This window comes from Strongylocentrotus purpuratus, unplaced genomic scaffold (genome assembly GCF_000002235.5).
Source record: "Strongylocentrotus purpuratus isolate Spur 01 unplaced genomic scaffold, Spur_5.0 spur5_scaffold_9, whole genome shotgun sequence".
Lineage (NCBI taxonomy): Eukaryota > Metazoa > Echinodermata > Echinoidea > Camarodonta > Strongylocentrotidae > Strongylocentrotus > Strongylocentrotus purpuratus.
This window is the reverse complement of record NW_022145615.1, coordinates 30104590-30123452: the sequence shown is the minus strand read 5'-3', so window position 1 is coordinate 30123452 and position 18863 is coordinate 30104590. Positions and strand designations below refer to the sequence as shown.

Sequence of the window (18863 nt, the reverse complement as noted above, 5' to 3'; positions counted from 1 at the left end):
AAATATGTTTGATGAGATGCACAAAGGTTCATGTACCTTTGTATGCTCCTGATCTAGCATGGAGGTCAACAAACGAGGGTAAAATGGGACCAGTAAAAAGGTACCATATTCATTAATAATCACAATCAATGCCACTTTTTGTATTTGTTTTGTTTGAGGAATAACATGACATCTGTATGAAACACCTTCTTTTCCCCAATTTGATTTTTGGTCCCTGCATCTCATCAACTATTAATTAATCACCATAGATTTGATAGAATAAAAGTAACTGATTGCTTTCAAGTATATGCCCTCTCTCAATATGTCTATAGCTATCTCATTTTAAGATTAAAAACAAATTAAATTGAAAACTGTACTTCTCAAAGTTTCAAAACATTATTAGAAAGGGATGTTTCCTATGGGAAAAATGGGTTCATCTGGCAAATACGTCACAGCTCTATTGTCCACCACGAAGTCGGAGAACGAGATGGAGAGTGGATTCCTTCTGGATGTTGTAGTCTGAGAGAGTGCGGCCATCCTCGAGTTGCTTACCAGCAAAGATAAGACGCTGCTGATCGGGAGGAATGCCTTCTTTGTCCTGGATCTTGGCCTTTACGTTCTCGATGGAGTCACTTGGCTCGACCTCGAGTGTGATGGTCTTGCCTGTGAGGGTTTTGACGAAGATCTGCATACCACCACGAAGCCTGAGAACAAGATGAAGTGTGGACTCCTTCTGGATGTTGTAGTCAGAGAGAGTGCGGCCATCCTCAAGTTGCTTGCCAGCAAAGATGAGACGCTGCTGATCGGGAGGGATGCCTTCTTTGTCCTGGATCTTGGCCTTTACGTTCTCGATGGAGTCACTTGGCTCGACCTCGAGTGTGATGGTCTTGCCTGTGAGGGTTTTGACGAAGATCTGCATACCACCACGGAGCCTGAGAACGAGATGGAGAGTGGACTCCTTCTGGATGTTGTAGTCTGAGAGAGTGCGGCCATCCTCAAGTTGCTTGCCAGCGAAGATGAGACGCTGCTGATCGGGAGGGATGCCTTCTTTGTCCTGGATCTTGGCCTTTACGTTCTCGATGGAGTCACTTGGCTCGACCTCGAGTGTGATGGTCTTGCCTGTGAGGGTTTTGACGAAGATCTGCATACCACCACGGAGCCTGAGAACGAGATGGAGAGTGGACTCCTTCTGGATGTTGTAGTCTGAGAGAGTGCGGCCATCCTCAAGTTGCTTGCCAGCGAAGATGAGACGCTGCTGATCGGGAGGGATGCCTTCTTTGTCCTGGATCTTGGCCTTTACGTTCTCGATGGAGTCACTTGGCTCGACCTCGAGTGTGATGGTCTTGCCTGTGAGGGTTTTGACGAAGATCTGCATACCACCACGGAGCCTGAGAACGAGATGGAGAGTGGACTCCTTCTGGATGTTGTAGTCTGAGAGAGTGCGGCCATCCTCAAGTTGCTTGCCAGCGAAGATGAGACGCTGCTGATCGGGAGGGATGCCTTCTTTGTCCTGGATCTTGGCCTTTACGTTCTCGATGGAGTCACTTGGCTCGACCTCGAGTGTGATGGTCTTGCCTGTGAGGGTTTTGACGAAGATCTGCATACCACCACGAAGCCTGAGAACAAGATGAAGTGTGGACTCCTTCTGGATGTTGTAGTCAGAGAGAGTGCGGCCATCCTCAAGTTGCTTGCCAGCGAAGATGAGACGTTGCTGATCGGGAGGGATGCCTTCTTTGTCCTGGATCTTGGCCTTTACGTTCTCGATGGAGTCACTTGGCTCGACCTCGAGTGTGATGGTCTTGCCTGTGAGGGTTTTGACGAAGATCTGCATACCACCACGGAGCCTGAGAACGAGATGGAGAGTGGACTCCTTCTGGATGTTGTAGTCTGAGAGAGTGCGGCCATCCTCAAGTTGCTTGCCAGCGAAGATGAGACGCTGCTGATCGGGAGGGATGCCTTCTTTGTCCTGGATCTTGGCCTTTACGTTCTCGATGGAGTCACTTGGCTCGACCTCGAGTGTGATGGTCTTGCCTGTGAGGGTTTTGACGAAGATCTGCATACCACCACGAAGCCTGAGAACAAGATGAAGTGTGGACTCCTTCTGGATGTTGTAGTCCGAGAGAGTGCGGCCATCCTCAAGTTGCTTGCCAGCGAAGATGAGACGCTGCTGATCGGGAGGGATGCCTTCTTTGTCCTGGATCTTGGCCTTTACGTTCTCGATGGAATCACTTGGCTCGACCTCGAGTGTGATGGTCTTGCCTGTGAGGGTTTTGACGAAGATCTGCATACCACCACGGAGCCTGAGAACGAGATGGAGAGTGGACTCCTTCTGGATGTTGTAGTCTGAGAGAGTGCGGCCATCCTCAAGTTGCTTGCCAGCAAAGATAAGACGCTGCTGATCGGGAGGAATGCCTTCTTTGTCCTGGATCTTGGCCTTTACGTTCTCAATGGAATCACTTGGCTCGACCTCGAGTGTGATGGTCTTGCCTGTGAGGGTTTTGACGAAGATCTGCATACCACCACGGAGCCTGAGAACGAGATGGAGAGTGGACTCCTTCTGGATGTTGTAGTCTGAGAGAGTGCGGCCATCCTCAAGTTGCTTGCCAGCGAAGATGAGACGCTGCTGATCGGGAGGGATGCCTTCTTTGTCCTGGATCTTGGCCTTTACGTTCTCGATGGAGTCACTTGGCTCGACCTCGAGTGTGATGGTCTTGCCTGTGAGGGTTTTGACGAAGATCTGCATACCACCACGGAGCCTGAGAACGAGATGGAGAGTGGACTCCTTCTGGATGTTGTAGTCTGAGAGAGTGCGACCATCCTCAAGTTGCTTACCAGCAAAGATAAGACGCTGCTGATCGGGAGGAATGCCTTCTTTGTCCTGGATCTTGGCCTTTACGTTCTCGATGGAGTCACTTGGCTCGACCTCGAGTGTGATGGTCTTGCCTGTGAGGGTTTTGACGAAGATCTGCATACCACCACGAAGCCTGAGAACAAGATGAAGTGTGGACTCCTTCTGGATGTTGTAGTCCGAGAGAGTGCGGCCATCTTCAAGTTGCTTGCCAGCGAAGATGAGACGCTGCTGATCGGGAGGAATGCCTTCTTTGTCCTGGATCTTGGCCTTTACGTTCTCGATGGAGTCACTTGGCTCGACCTCGAGTGTGATGGTCTTGCCGGTGAGGGTCTTGACAAAGATCTGCATGTTGACCTGCAAAGAGTAAAAGAACAAAAATGTTTGGATAGTTCCTGTACAATATTAACTATCAAGTTTTAACCTTATAATTTTAATTTGACACCCAAAAATAATACTGGCACAATCACCCAGTGGTTCCACATATTTTCTAACACAAGGTAAAACAAAGCCAAAGGCAAGTTGATAAAAATTACTTCTTGTGCGGAAAATACAAGAAACAGTGAAACCAAACTGAAAACAAACACAAAAATTTACAGAATAATATTTCATTAAAATAACTATTTTTGTCTAGGTCTACTATCTAAAATGATAGGGATCCATTCCCATAAAGTATTACTTACTTCAAATCAATTCCTCAATCTTTCTACAGTCATATGATTATGAATATGATTATGATGTCACATGTACTTTTCATTCAACAAAAATAGTTAGGGTGTGGTCCATCTAGAGTAGGTCTAGGGTCTAGAGTCTAGTAGTGAGTGCATTTGACAAGGTTCAGCTAGGCCTAGACCTTCTTCTCGTTCATGAGTCAGATCTAGACAACATGTATATTTAATGGTCTAGAATTCTAGTATTTTTCCAGATGCGATATTCTACTCAAACATGTAGTAGCATGGCTGGTCATTTCATGCGATTGCGACATCAATCCCATCTGTGCAAGGCATCCCGATTCCAACAAATAAACAACACTCAACTAGACCCCCTCCCTTAGACCCTAGACTGAAATTTCTGTCTCTTTCCTTCGTTAGCCTCTGATTTGGGTAGGGTCAGAGAGGAGCCGACCCTACCCAAATTAGACTCGGAGGCTAACAAACGAAAGAGACAGAAATTTCGGTCTAACAAAACACTCAACAACTCGCTCGCTCATCATGCTCATTCCCAATTCTCTGCCTCTGGCTCTGGCATTTTCCATCAGTAAAACTAAAAAAACGGATTAGCCTAGGGTCTATCTTTATTAATTAATACACATTTAAACAAGTAAACAACCCTTTAAAATATGACAAAAGTGGTCTGGGAATAATGAGTTATCTCATAGATTTAATTTATTAGCAGTCACCAAAGGGCATTCAACAATATACCAATAGGCCCAATTGTTAGCACAGAAATTTTATCAAACTGAAGTGAAGTGAAACTTGCAAGGCATTTTTTTTTGTAAGTCGCTAAAAAAGGCTAAAACAAAAGCTTTACTCAGCCTATACAGCTGCTCAATTTCCCTCTTGAGTACTTCTTATAATTAAGGTATCTGTTTTAAGTTGATTTTACGATTACTTACTTTCAAAAAGCGGGTTTTCCAGGCAGAAAAAACGAACAAGTTTTCGTCTTGAGCTGAGATACTAGGGTGTAGACGAGAGCACGGAAATCACTATTATTGACGCGGCGATGTTTCTGTATGTGATATATATGGGTACGGTCCTTGCGTTGGCTTGGGATTGGTCATTCTGTGTCACATGCTCTATTTTACACATTGTCATTGGGTAATAAAGATAGAACGTGTATCTATGGCATATGACGTCATTTTGACCCCGCGTCTCGGAATATGGTGCAACAAAGGATATACAGTGACTCGACAACTCCAAAAGTTATGCAATTTTCTGGAATGATCGCTCCAGAGGCGGCGGAGCCGGAGGCGGGGCTTGGGGGGGGGGGGGGGGGGCACTGTTTTCAAGTACCCCTATAGTGCCCCTTTTTCAGTGCCCCTTTTACTATGAAGTGCCCCTTTTTATTTCTAATATATTCTTATACATGCTTCTACCCACCTCTGATAAGTGCCCCCTGATCACCAATGATTGCCCCCCTTTCAAATCTGAGAGATGCTCACTTTACTTTAAAAAGTGCCCTTTTCTTTTGGAACCAGTGCCCTTTCCCCTTCTGATAAGTGCCCCTATTTTCACGGTGATAAGTGATGCCTATGAGACCAGTTTTGGAAATTGGGCTTTTATTTTTATTTTTTTGCGAATTTAGGGTGAAGTATTACCATCTAAACCTCTAGCTGAAGGCAATATTTATACAATATTGAATGGATATTTTACCCCTATAGTGCCCCTTTTTCAGTGCCCCTTTAAGTGCCCCTTTTTATTTCTAATATATTCTTATACATGCTTCTACCACCTCTGATAAGTGCCCCCTTAATAACTCACCAATGATAATTGCCCCCCCCCTTCAAATCTGAGAGGTGCTCACTTTACTTTAAAAAGTGCCCTTTTCTTTTGGAACTGGTCAGTGCCCTTTCCCCTTCTGATAAGTGCCCCTATTTTCATCTTCAGTGATGAGTGATACCTATGAGACCAGTTTTGGAAATTGGGCATTTATTTTTGTTTTTTGCGAATTTAGGGTGAAGTATTGCCATCTAAACTCTGAAGGCAATATTTATACAATATTGCATGGATATTTTGCACCTAAAACCCTTGAACCCCAATTTTACCATTACTGGTCTTTACCGTTTAGTCTCATCTCTGAAAAGTACCCTTTTTTATTTTAACACGTGCTCCCTTTTTTTCTTTCTAAGAGTGCCCCTCTTGTAATTGCCTCTTTTTCAAATCTGAGAGGTGTCCCTTATATTTTGACAATGCGCAGTGCCTCTTTTCCTATATGCTCTATTTTCATTCTTATAAGTGCCCCTTTTCATCTCCGATAATTAGTGCCCCTTTTCATCTCTGATAAGCCCACTTTTAATTTGAAAAGTGCCCCTTATCCTTTCTTATTACTGCCATTTTACTTCTGATAATTGCCCTTTTTCCTTTGTAATAACTGCCCCTTTTCCATTGTCATACTAGTGCATTTTTTCATCCACTGGTGAGTGCCACTGAAAGGTTCGAGAAATTCCCCCTATTTTCACCTCCGGGTAATTCCACTTCTTACTTTGACATGTGCTCTGAACAGCAATTGAAAGAAAGAAACAAACATTGAAATCATCCCTGATAATAATCACAATTTATAGGGGTACATTTACCAAAGCCGTAAAATTGTATATTTCCGCTTTGAGGTTTCCCTTTGTCGGGTGCCCCTTTTCCAAGAAAATGCTTTTTTGTTGTTGGTTGGTGCCCCCTCCCTACTTTAAACGATGCTCCGCTGCCCCTGGATCCCTCTGTGAATGGTTTTATGAAAGAACTAGAAATGCAATCGTGTCACAACGATGTGCGTGCAATGACGCCGTGTTTCTACGTGTCGAACGAAAGAGCTTCTCTCGGACTATCCAGAGCAATTTGCACGAAGTCTTTAGCTTCTGTAATATTGGAGACAGGTAAGGCGAAAGAAAGGCCTCAACAGTGACCTTGATGGGATGGTATTGACTATGCCTACGCTGTTTGAAAGAAATTGGGATAGGGGAAAGAACCTAGAAAGGGCTCGCAAGCACTGCGTGCAAAAACAAATGGGATTAGTTGCATGTTCGTCATTGCAATCAAGATCGTTCTAGGGGTCAAAAGCGTGAACCCGATTTGCCCCATAGACAATGCGTGTAATGCATGGGCGGAAAACGTAGAGGATCTGTATTATGACCGGAGTTAAATTGTTTTTTCTCTCTCTCTTTATGTCTCTTTATGGGCCGTATATGGTATCATTGGAAAGAGAATTTCATGGTCGTTATTGTAAACTACTCTTTTTTTTTCTATGATAATCCTATCGAAACACGTGATGTAAAATAGATTTAAAGGACAAAATGGCGTCTTAAATGGCCCCCTTGACCAATTTTAAAAATCCGGCCACGAAGTGCCCTGCGTATTGCATCTCGGAATGTCATTGCAAATTTTCAAGGAAAAAAAAGGATGTTTAGGAGGCGAAAAGTAGTCTGAAAAAAATGACGTCATGGCCGATAAGTGTTATAATCGGGCGGAATTCGTATAGTGACCCTTGTTCAAATGCGATTTACTCACAATTTTCTGTGTAAACATATACCATACTTGGTATCATTCGAAAGGGCACTTCATTGCGGTCAGTTTGACACCATTGTCATCTGCACGCAATGTACTGCACGCATTAAAGGCGCTATTACGTAATGCATAGCAAATTCATCATTTTTGGCGATAACTTTGCGCTGACGTTATTAAAATTTACCAAACTTGGCAGACAGTTGTCACGTATATGGATACATATGTCTGCCAAGTTTCATTGATGTAGGTATAAAGATCGCCATTTTAGAGCAAGTTGAAGTTATTTCGGAATTTTCTTGAAAATGGCGAATTTGGAGGGCAATTTTCTCAAATTTGGTCAGTGATAGGGTATATAATTTTGTATATGGCTGGAAAGAGCATATCTTCAAGTATCTAAATCCAAAAAAGGGTACGGGTTTGCCAAGCCATTATGGAGATACGGCCACAAAGAGAAAGCCAATTCCCAGAACTTTAGAGGGCGCTATTTATGTTGTGCAAAGCCATTGGAGCGTGAAATTTGGCATGGCTATGTGCAATTATGAGATAAAGATACTGTGAGATTTAAATACAAAACGGAATCTATATGAGAAAGTTATGGCAGTTTTAGCTTATTTAGGGGTCCATTTTTCAAGAACTTGAGAGATTTTTGACGGAGTCGGTTTTAGATTTGAATTTCGAGTATGAAGATGGCATTTTGAAGGTCAAGTCATACGTCGCAGATGAAAGAACATCTCTCAGACTATCTAGAGGAATTTGTTAGAAGTTTGTAGGATCTAGGATAGTGGAGATAGGAAGGAAGATATAAAGGCCTTAAAATGGACCAGAAACAGACAAAATGGCGCCTGGACGGTCATGCATGAGTGATTTCCAAAATCGAAGAATGTAGTGACCTTGATGAGATGTTAGAGACTATGCCTATGAAATTTGAAAGGAAACGGACATGAGGAAAGGGCATAACTAGTGATGACAAGCACTACGTGTAAAACGAATGTGATTTCAGGACGAAAAGGAAAATATTAATGGGGCAGAATGTGAACGAAAACAAGGCAATGACGAAGGGTCGTCATTGCAATTAGTAACTGCGAATTTGCTGGAAACTGATATTTACATTTATGATGAAGAATTGAAATGTTGGCATATATTTTGTGGAAATAAAGCCAAAATGGGAGAGGTTACAACAAACAGAGGTATATATATAAACCATACAGGTGGAATACATTATGATGTTGTGTTATCTGTCCAAAATAATGGAGTTATTGAGAATGTTGTTGAACTTGCTGAAACTGAAGATTTTCATAAAAGTTATGAAGATGTTGAGTATATTAATGAGGTTGAAATTGACAAAAAAATTGAAGAGCCTCCCAGCAAAAAAGTAAGAATAAATAGTGCTTTATACACTTTTGATCAAGAAGGTAATAAATCATGCAAGGATGTATCTATTGAACCTAGAAGAGTGACTCCAAGATTCAGGGGTAAAACAAGGAAAACTGGATTCAAAACGAAACTTAAAGAACAGAAAATGAAAATGAGGTTATCTAGGGTAAAACCAATCCTTAAAGAAAGTAAATACAAGACGGATGAATTGTACAAGAAAAAACAAAAAGCCGCCAAAAAGAATAAATATAAGACAGATGATTTGTATCGATCTAAAATAAAATCTGCTGAAAAGATCAAATATAAGACAGACGACTTGTATCGATCTAAAATAATATCTGCTAAAAAGACGAAATATAAGAAAGACGACTTGTATCGATCTAAAAGAATATTGGCTGAAAAGACCAAATATAAGACAGACGACTTGCATCGATCTAAAATAATATCTGCTAAAAAGACGAAATATAAGACAGATGACTTGTATCGATCTAAAAGAGTATTGGCTGAAAAGACCAAATATAAGACAGACGACTTGCATCGATCTAAAATAATATCTGCTAAAAAGACGAAATATAAAACAGACGACTTGCATCGATCTAAAATAATATCTGCTAAAAAGACGAAATATAAGACAGACGACTTGTATCGATCTAAAAGAATATTGGCTGAAAAGACCAAATATAAGACAGACGACTTGTATCGATCTAAAATAATATCTGCTAAAAAGACCAAATATAAAACTAATGATATATATCAATCAAGGAAGAAGAGAGCAATATTTTTGAAGTATAACACTGATGCAAATTTTAGACTAAGTCATAATATGTATCATCGTATCAAGTATAAATGCAATGCTTTGCATAGAAATTATATGCTACAAAAATCACAATTGCAGGTTAGACAAAAGAAGAATTTGAGATTTTACCAAGGTTGCAAAGAGAAATACCTTAGGAATGTATTGTTCAGAGCAAAAAAATTGTGTGCACTAAGACTAAAGTATCGATTAGATCACACTTATTCTGCAGCACTGCGGCGAAAACAGAAAATAAGTTATCATAAGAAGAAAAGTATCAGTGATGTTATAAGTAAGTTCCAAAACTTTCATTGTAATGGACCAGAATACGTTTGTTCAGTATGTTTGAAATTATTGTTTCGTACTCAAGTTTTGCAATGTCATAAATTGAAATATAAAATAAGTAGATGCATATCTGAAAAGTACCTTCACATTTGTACAAGTTCTTGTTCTAAAGACTGTATGATTAAACTGTGCCGAGGCAAATTGTGGATTTGTTACACATGTCATCGAAAATTGAAACAAAATATAGTGTCATCAGAAGCGTGGACTAATAATCTACAATTGAATGACATACCGGACACTTTACTGAAATTGAATAGCCTTGAATGTCATTTGATTTCACAAAATATTTCTTTCATGAAAATTGTTTGTTTACCAAAGGGAGGACAGTTTTCTGTAAAAGGTCCTGTAGTCAGTGTACCATCAAATATGTCAAAAGGAGTTAGTGTACTTCCAAGACAACCTTGCGATGATCAATTAGTACGTGTCAAGCTCAAAAGAAAGCTGTCGTATAAAGGGTATTATGAATATCGTAATGTCAATACCAAAAATGTCATGGATGCTTTGCAGTATTTGAAAAAATATAATAAATGGTATCATACAATAGATATTGATGCTATGTGGACTATTGAACATATTGAAGAAAGCGAAACTGTTGTAAATGATGATAATTCTGAAGCTGTAAAAAATGATGAATGTGGTGAAGAATTAGATATTGCTAAAGAAGAAAAACTTGTCTTGAATAAAACAGCACAAAATGAAACAAATAAAGAAGCCATTCATGAGGATAATGATAAGCTAAGAGGATTACCACTTGACTCTTGTCTCCAAGAAGAAACTATACATGTTGCACATGATTATATTCATGAGAATAACATGAAAGATAATTGTAATGTCGAATTAGATAATGAAAAACATGAAAAAAAGGGAACAGACGAACTGAAAACACAAAATGAATCAAATGAAGAAGAAGTCATTGATGATGATGATGATGATGATGATGATAAGTTACGAGGATTACCACTTGACTCTTGTTTCCAACCTGTGAATATTGGACAACAATTACTGGATGAAGAATTTGCTGATATTTTATGTATTGCTCCATGTGAAGGATCAACTCCTTTACGCATTTTATTTAATCTATGGACTGAAGCTCAAACATTTCCTACCCTTTTTCCACAAGGACTTAATACATATCATGAAAAACGTGAACAGAAAATTTCACTAAAAAGGTATTTCCATAATCGATTAATGAATGTAGATAACAGATTTGCACAAAATACAGACTATATATTTTATGCACAATACATTAGTGAAATTGAAAATGTAATGTCTAGTATATCTATAGCTTTACGAACAGGTGGTCAAAAGACCAGTCACGATAATGAAGTGACAGCCTCTATGCTAAAAAATGATAAAGAACTGAGTAAAATTTTGAAGTCTGATAGAGGTTATAGATTCTTATCATCTGTAAGAGGAACACCTCCATATTGGCAAAGAGTTCAAAAAGACTTACTAGCAATGATTCGTCAGCTGGGAATACCAACTTTTTTTGTCAGCTTTTCAAGCGCTGATTTAAGATGGCCAGAGGTAGTAAATACAATTTTAAAACAACAAGGTGATACTACAAGGACTGCGGAAACGATGGATTGGAATGAGAAATGTGCTGTATTAAGAAGTAATCCTGTCACTGCTGCTCGAATGTTTGACAAAAGATTTCATCTGTTTGTTACAAATGTTATTAAATCTAAAGCAAAACCAATAGGTAAAGTAGTAGACTCTTTTTTTAGAGTGGAATTTCAATTACGTGGAAGTCCTCATATTCATGGGCTTGTGTGGATTGATAATGCTCCTAAACTAGACACAGATAGTGATGAAAGAGTTAAAGAATTTGTTGATAAATACATTACATGCCATTTACCAACAATAGAAGAGGATGAAGAGTTGAAGGATATACTAGAACATGTGCAAATGCATAGCAAAAAACATTCTAAATCTTGTAAAAAGGGGCGCAAAGAATGTCGCTTTAATTTTCCTAGACCTCCTTCACAAAGAACATTTGTGGTTAGACCCAAACCTGATAAAGACCCATTTGTTATGGCTAAAGCTAGGGATCTAGTATCATCAGTGAAAGACAAATTGAGGGATGCTACAAGTGAATACAATAGTATAGAAGAATTGTTTGAAGAGCTTAATACATCACAGGAGGAATTTGAAAAGGCATATTGTATGGTTGCAGAAAGGGTATCTATTGTACATAGTCGAAATTTAAAATCTGTATGGGTAAATCAATATAATAAACATGTATTGCGAGCTTGGAATGCTAATTGTGATATACAGTTTGTATGTGATGTATATGCTTGTGTTCAGTATATAGTAGCCTACATTTCTAAATCAGAACGTGAATTGGGCAAGGTTTTGCAAGCTGTTCATGATGAAATATCAACTGGTGGTAACGATACTAAAACATGTATGAAGGAACTTGGCCATGCTTTTATTAAAAATAGAGAAGTTTCCGCTCAAGAAGCTGTGTATAGAGTGTGTGATCTCAGTTTAAAGGAATTTTCACGAAAAGTAGAATTCATACCGGTGGGTGAAAATCCAACAAGATTAAGTTTACCATTGTCAGTCATTAAGTCAAAATCAGATGATGATGATAATATTTGGGCCAAGAACAAGGTAGACAGGTACAAGAATCGTCCTCATAATGAAGTGTTTGAATTCATGTGTTTAGCAACTTTCTGTTCTGATTACAGGGTTTTGTATGGCAAGCAAGTAAAACAACAGGAGAATATTCATAAATTGTTGAATGGACATGGTTTTGTGCAGAAAAGAACAAAGAAAAATGCTATCATTAGATATCCAAGATTTAACGTTGAGACAAATACTGAAAGGTTTTATCAAAGTATGCTTCAACTTTTTTTACCTTATAGAACAAATGATGAACTAAAGCCATCAGAGTTTAAGTGTTATCAACAGTTCTTTTTTCTTGGAAGTGTGCAACTTAATTTGAAAGTTAAAAAGGTTCGGACAATAGTTACCAGAAATAAAGCTTTCTATGAAAAAGATGCAGAATCATTTGATAAAGCAAAGGAATTTCTTGAGAATATGCCAGAAGATATTGATGCTTGGTCAACCTTGTGTCCAGAATCAGAGAAAAGTAGGCTTGAGGAAGAGAATGACAAAGACTCTGTTACATATGAGAGTGATAGCGAGTTTGCGGTACCTGACTTATGTACGAAGGATAGTAGTGATTCACACCATAGGATTGAATTACGTGAACCTAAATTGTCAGAGCAAGATAAAATGTCGTTATTTAGATCCATGAACACTAAACAATGTGAAGTCTTTTACAAAGTGAGAGAATGGTGTATTAATAAGACTTTAGACTCTAATATTGACCCTTTTTTTGTGTTCCTTACTGGAGGAGCTGGTGTTGGAAAATCACATCTTGTACGATGTATATATACAGAAGCAACACGGATATTAGCAAAAACTTCTGAAAACCCTGATTCCATTGTAGTTTTGAAAGTTGCACCAACTGGGGTTGCAGCCTTTAACATTCAAGGTCTAACAATCCATAGTGCTTTCTCACTCCCCCTTAGAATGCGTTTACCTTATGTGCCACTGACTGAAGAGAGACTTAGTTCATTGCGAAACACCTTATCTCAAGTTCAAATTGTTATAATTGATGAAATTTCTATGGTGGATCAGAATATCTTTGGTTATATTCATGGACGTCTTCAACAAATAAAAGGAAAGTCTAGTGACTTTGGTCATGTAAGTGTTATTGCTGTGGGAGACTTTTATCAATTGGCTCCAGTGGGAGGCACACCTTTGTATAATGAATCTGTTAATTCAAGGTTATGGCATGACAATTTCAAGATAATAGAACTAGACGAGATAATGCGTCAGAAAGATGATGCTGAGTTTGCAAATTTACTGAACAAACTACGCATAAGAAAAAGAAATGAAGATGTAGATGAACATGATCTATCACTTTTAAGAAGTTGTGAGGCTCATGAATATACAGATGATGTTTTACATATCTATCCTAAAAATAAAGATGTTGATGCACACAATATACATATGCTGTCTAAAAATTTCAAAGAAATCAAAGTTACTAAAGCAGTCGATTCCAACCCTAAATCTAATTCTATAAAGAAAAACAAAAAAGAAAAAGTAACATTACCTGAAAAATTATCCATTGCAGTTGGGGTGAGGGTTATCCTTACACGAAACATAGATACATCAGATGGTTTAAGTAATGGCCAAATTGGAACTGTAAAGGCATTTATTGAAGGAACTGAACCATTTACACTAAAGTATATATATGTGCAGTTTGATAATGATAAAGTTGGTGCCAAATTTAGAAAGACTAATAAGATATTTAAAGATTATGAAAATTCTGTTCGTATTGCAAAAGTAGAGGAGGTTCATGATAATTTTAAACGCTTGCAATTTCCATTAAAGCTAGCCTATGCTTCAACAATTCACAAAGTTCAAGGTTTAAGTTTGGAAAAGTGTTTATTTAATATGAAAGGTATCTTTTGTGCTGGCCAAGCTTATGTGGGATTGAGCCGTTTAACATCTTTAAAAGGACTGACTTTGAAAGAGTTTGATATTAAATACATATATTGTAATGAGAGTATTTCTGAGTCCATTGCACAAATGCCTCACTTTTTGGAGACACAATGTACACCAAGCTTATCTTATGAGCACATGATAATATTACATAATGTTCAAGGTTTAAGATTACACTTTGAAGACCTTTGTAAACAGATTCAAAATATGAATGCAGACTTTATTTGCCTCACAGAAACCTGGCTGAAAGATGAGTATTTTCCTTTGGATGTAGAATTATCAGATTACAAAAGTTACCATCAACCAAGATACATGGCTTATAATAATTCAAGTGAAATAACTACCAAACTTGGGCAACAATCACATGGTGGAGTGTCATGTTACGGCAAAATTACCAAATCATTTTCTAGATTACATTTAACAAATAACATTGAAAATATTGCTATTCACATAGTTTCAAAGTTTTCAGTCCTACTTGTTGTAATATATAGACCAGCCTCATACAAAATGTCTGTGTTTCTTTTGCATTTGAAGAATTTGGTAGAAACAGCTCATAATCATAGTCAAAAAGTTATCATTATGGGAGATTTTAATGAAAATTATACACAAAGTTCTTGTTTAGTAAAGTTTTTCATTGGTTATGGATATAAGCAATTTGTAACCAATTCAACAACAGAAAGAGGAACTATAATAGACCATGTTTACATAAGAGGGTTTGATTTGCAAGATATTTGTATTGTACCAACTTACTATAGTTATCATGAATGTATTAAGATCCTAGTTTAGCATTACTGCATATTTGTCAACAAGGAAAGTAATACAAGCTTTATTTTTAGTGCTAAATTGTATCAGGCAATGTGAACACTCCCTGTACCGTGGAGGAGTCCAAGTCTACCCCCCTCAAGTTCTTGATTGAGAAGCACGCTGGTGGTGTAGAGGGGGGTTGGAATGACCTCTTAACTGTCAACCCAGGGGGTTCATCTACTTCTATGATCCCTAAAGGGTGAGTATTAATGCCCCTCTGCACTAGATCGGGCGAGGAGGGATTAGAGGGATTAGAGTGGTCACTGACAGGTGGTTATCTCATCAACTCAGCTCTTAATTAACATAACAAAAAGAGGATCATGAGGGACCAATGGGCACCGCTTAGGTATGCATAATCCTGTCAACAAGCATCTTTGCAGGAACTTTGAGAATTTTCAATCTCTGTTTCTTCCCCATTATGCTAACTTTCAGATCATCTGCAGAAGGGTTAGGGTGAGTATTAATGCCCCTCTGCACTAGATCGGGCGAGGAGGGATTAGAGGGATTAGAGTGGTCACTGACAGGTGGTTATCTCATCAACTCAGCTCTTAATTAACATAACAAAAAGAGGATCATGAGGGACCAATGGGCACCGCTTAGGTATGCATAATCCTGTCAACAAGCATCTTTGCAGGAACTTTGAGAATTTTCAATCTCTGTTTCTTCCCCATTATGCTAACTTTCAGATCATCTGCAGAAGGGGAGCTCTGTGGTTCGCTGGCTTCAGATGTGAACGCAACCAGGCCACCAAACTCTTCAACTTCTCAGGCAATGTGAACACTCCCTGTACCGTGGAGGAGTCCAAGTCTACTCCCCTCAAGTTCTTCATTGAGAAGCACGCTGGTGGTGTAGAGGGGGGTTGGAATGACCTCTTAACTGTCAACCCAGGGGGTTCATCTACTTCTATGATCCCTAAAGAGTGAGTATTAATGCCCCTCTGCACTAGATGGCCAGGAGGGATTAGAGGGATTAATGTGGTCACTGATAGGTGGTTATCTCATCAACTCAGCTCTTTATTAACATTAGAAAAAGAGGATCATGAGGGACCAATGGGCACCGCTTAGGTATGCATAATCCTGTCAACAAGCATCTTTGCAGGAACTTTGAGAATTTTCAATCTCTGTTTCTTCCCCATTATGCTAACTTTCAGATCATCTGCAGAAGGGGAGCTCTGTGGTTCGCTGGCTTCAGATGTGAACGCAACCAGGCCACCAAACTCTTCAACAACTCAGGCAATGTGAACACTCCCTGTACCGTGGAGGAGTCCAAGTCTACTCCCCTCAAGTTCTTCATTGAGAAGCACGCTGGTGGTGTAGAGGGGGGTTGGAATGACCTCTTAACTGTCAACCCAGGGGGTTCATCTACTTCTATGATCCCTAAAGAGTGAGTATTAATGCCCCTCTGCACTAGATGGCCAGGAGGGATTAGAGGGATTAATGTGGTCACTGATAGGTGGTTATCTCATCAACTCAGCTCTTTATTAACATTAGAAAAAGAGGATCATGAGGGACCAATGGGCACCGCTTAGGTATGCATAATCCTGTCAACAAGCATCTTTGCAGGAACTTTGAGAATTTTCAATCTCTGTTTCTTCCCCATTATGCTAACTTTCAGATCATCTGCAGAAGGGGAGCTCTGTGGTTTCGCTGGCTTCAGATGTGAACGCAACCAGGCCACCAAACTCTTCAACTTCTCAGGCAATGTGAACACTCCCTGTACCGTGGAGGAGTCCAAGTCTACTCCCCTCAAGTTCTTCATTGAGAAGCACGCTGGTGGTGTAGAGGGGGGTTGGAATGACCTCTTAACTGTCAACCCAGGGGGTTCATCTACTTCTATGATCCCTAAAGAGTGAGTATTAATGCCCCTCTGCACTAGATGGCCAGGAGGGATTAGAGGGATTAATGTGGTCACTGATAGGTGGTTATCTCATCAACTCAGCTCTTTATTAACATTAGAAAAAGAGGATCATGAGGGACCAATGGGCACCGCTTAGGTATGTATAATCCTGTCAACAAGCATCTTTGCAGGAACTTTGAGAATTTTCAATCTCTGTTTCTTCCCCATTATGCTAACTTTTAGATCATCTGCAGAAGGGGAGCTCTGTGGTTTCGCTGGCTTCAGATGTGAACGCAACCAGGCCACCAAACTCTTCAACATCTCAGGCAATGTGAACACTCCCTGTACCGTGGAGGAGTCCAAGTCTACTCCCCTCAAGTTCTTCATTGAGAAGCACGCTGGTGGTGTAGAGGGGGGTTGGAATGATTTCTTAACTGTCAACCCAGGGGGTTCATCTACTTCTATGATCCCTAAAGAGTGAGTATTAATGCCCCTCTGCACTAGATCGGGCGAGGAGGGATTAGAGGGATTAGTGTGGTCACTGACAGGTGGTTATCTTGTGCCAATATCTATCATGGTGCAGTTAAAGGAAGTTGAGAGAAAATTGTATTTCAAATATTTTGCTGTTCTTCAGAACAACTTGTTATTGCAAATTGAGTTTACTTTTAGATCATACACATACATGGTTGTAGAAAATGAAAGCAAAAATGAAATGCAAAAAAATAATGAAGTGAAAATTCATAGCACACACCTTTTTTTCTTTTCTTCTACTGCAGGTTCCTCATTTTACATCTTTGGTAGATGGATGGCTCTTTGCACTTTGACCAATGAGCTTATCTGTATTTCATCCATCAAGCACCGGTGATTTGATATTATCTCCAGCAATGGACATGATTGGAATAAAACAACCTTACACAACTGATAATGGCACTGTGACTAATTTATTTGTATGCATTCTTTTCTGTAATACTTGTTATAAGTAAGTTAAATTTGCATGATTTAAAAACCGCTAAAAGGTATACAATATTGACTATCCCTTTTGTGGTTTAGATATTTGATTAGGACCATAATTATGCACATGAAAAGTTACATCCTAGTAATTTGTCAAAAGACATATGGGAATCTCAAATTGGCAAATTAGCCATTCAACTGTGATGTAATTGCAGTATTTTTTTCATTTGTTGGAGACTAAATATCATTATTATTGCTTTTATTAAAATTATTATTATTGTGGTAATTGTTTATTTCTATTTTTGTAGTAATTGTGATATGGAAATGAGAAAAATATTTATAAAAGAATAGAAGTAGTAGAATGGCATGGAAATGAGAGAAACATTTATGAAAGAAAGATGTGAATATGAAAAAGAAAGAATATTTAAATGGAATTATATAGAAAAGAAGATAGATGACGGAATGAGAGGGAAAATAACGAGAGTAAATGAGCGATAGAGTGTGTATGTGGAGGGGGAAGGGATGACAATGGCAATTTAAACGGGATAACCTCGCTATCAATAAGGATCATTATTCATCAATGTCATTATTCATAATGCACTTCTACCATATACTAGCAAACTGCTATTCATATCATACAAATAGGTTGCTATTTAGAATATACATAAGGACCACTATCCACAAGGGTCACTATTCGGGAAAGGGACATAACAATGACTATTCATAGTTTAGATTAAAAAACAATATTCATAAGGGTCACCGTTAGTCACTATTCATAATATACAAACCCCTTTGCTGAATTATGAGCATCAAAACCCTCTTTTTTTGTTTATATGATGACAACAAAAATAACATCCTGAAAGATACTGAAACATAGACATATATATAGAAAAAGATAGAAAGACAAAATCGCAAGGATGAAAGCAAAAAATAGTATGAGCAAATATAATAATAAGAAATGATATGATAGGAAAACATAGGCCCTAATGATAATGAAATATTAAAATAAACAAGATAAATTGATCGATTAAACCAAACAATACCATTAGAAAGGTAGTAAGAGAAAACAAACCTTGAAACACTAAACAGATTGAGTAAATAATGACATGAAGAAAGATGGCAATACAACGCTCTTATTGGAAAATGAATGGGAGCTGTGAGTGATATCTTTGTTACATGTAGGCCTATGTTACTATTGATA

General features: G+C 38.8%; 2 protein-coding genes across 4 annotated transcripts; one reads left to right on the top strand and one right to left on the bottom strand.

The window, feature by feature from the left end:
* On the bottom strand, positions 1–4569 carry LOC754856 (polyubiquitin-C). The gene is made up of 2 exons (XM_030977236.1): positions 4443–4569; positions 1–3184 (listed from the first exon to the last, which is right to left on the bottom strand). Exon 2 carries the CDS (start codon positions 3176–3178, stop codon positions 437–439), a length of 2742 nt encoding a protein of 913 aa, XP_030833096.1. The 5' UTR covers positions 3179–3184; positions 4443–4569; the 3' UTR covers positions 1–436.
* Positions 4570–10859: 6290 nt separating this feature from the next.
* On the top strand, positions 10860–17636 carry LOC115920615. Of its 3 annotated transcripts, XM_030976785.1 has the most exons (5): positions 15171–15307; positions 15562–15794; positions 16490–16723; positions 16955–17188; positions 17488–17636. In XM_030976785.1, the coding sequence occupies exons 1-5, from the start codon at positions 15224–15226 to the stop codon at positions 17510–17512; spliced, it is 810 nt and encodes a 269-aa protein (XP_030832645.1). In that variant the 5' UTR covers positions 15171–15223; the 3' UTR covers positions 17513–17636. The 3 variants fall into 3 exon arrangements, 1 of the variants encoding a protein (XP_030832645.1); XR_004062429.1 differs by lacking the exons at positions 15171–15307; positions 16490–16723; positions 16955–17188; positions 17488–17636 and adding an exon at positions 10860–15074 and having other exon boundaries at positions 15562–15672; XR_004062430.1 differs by lacking the exons at positions 15171–15307; positions 15562–15794; positions 16490–16723; positions 16955–17188; positions 17488–17636 and adding exons at positions 10860–15074; positions 15308–15323.
* The last annotated feature ends 1227 nt before the right edge of the window (positions 17637–18863 follow it).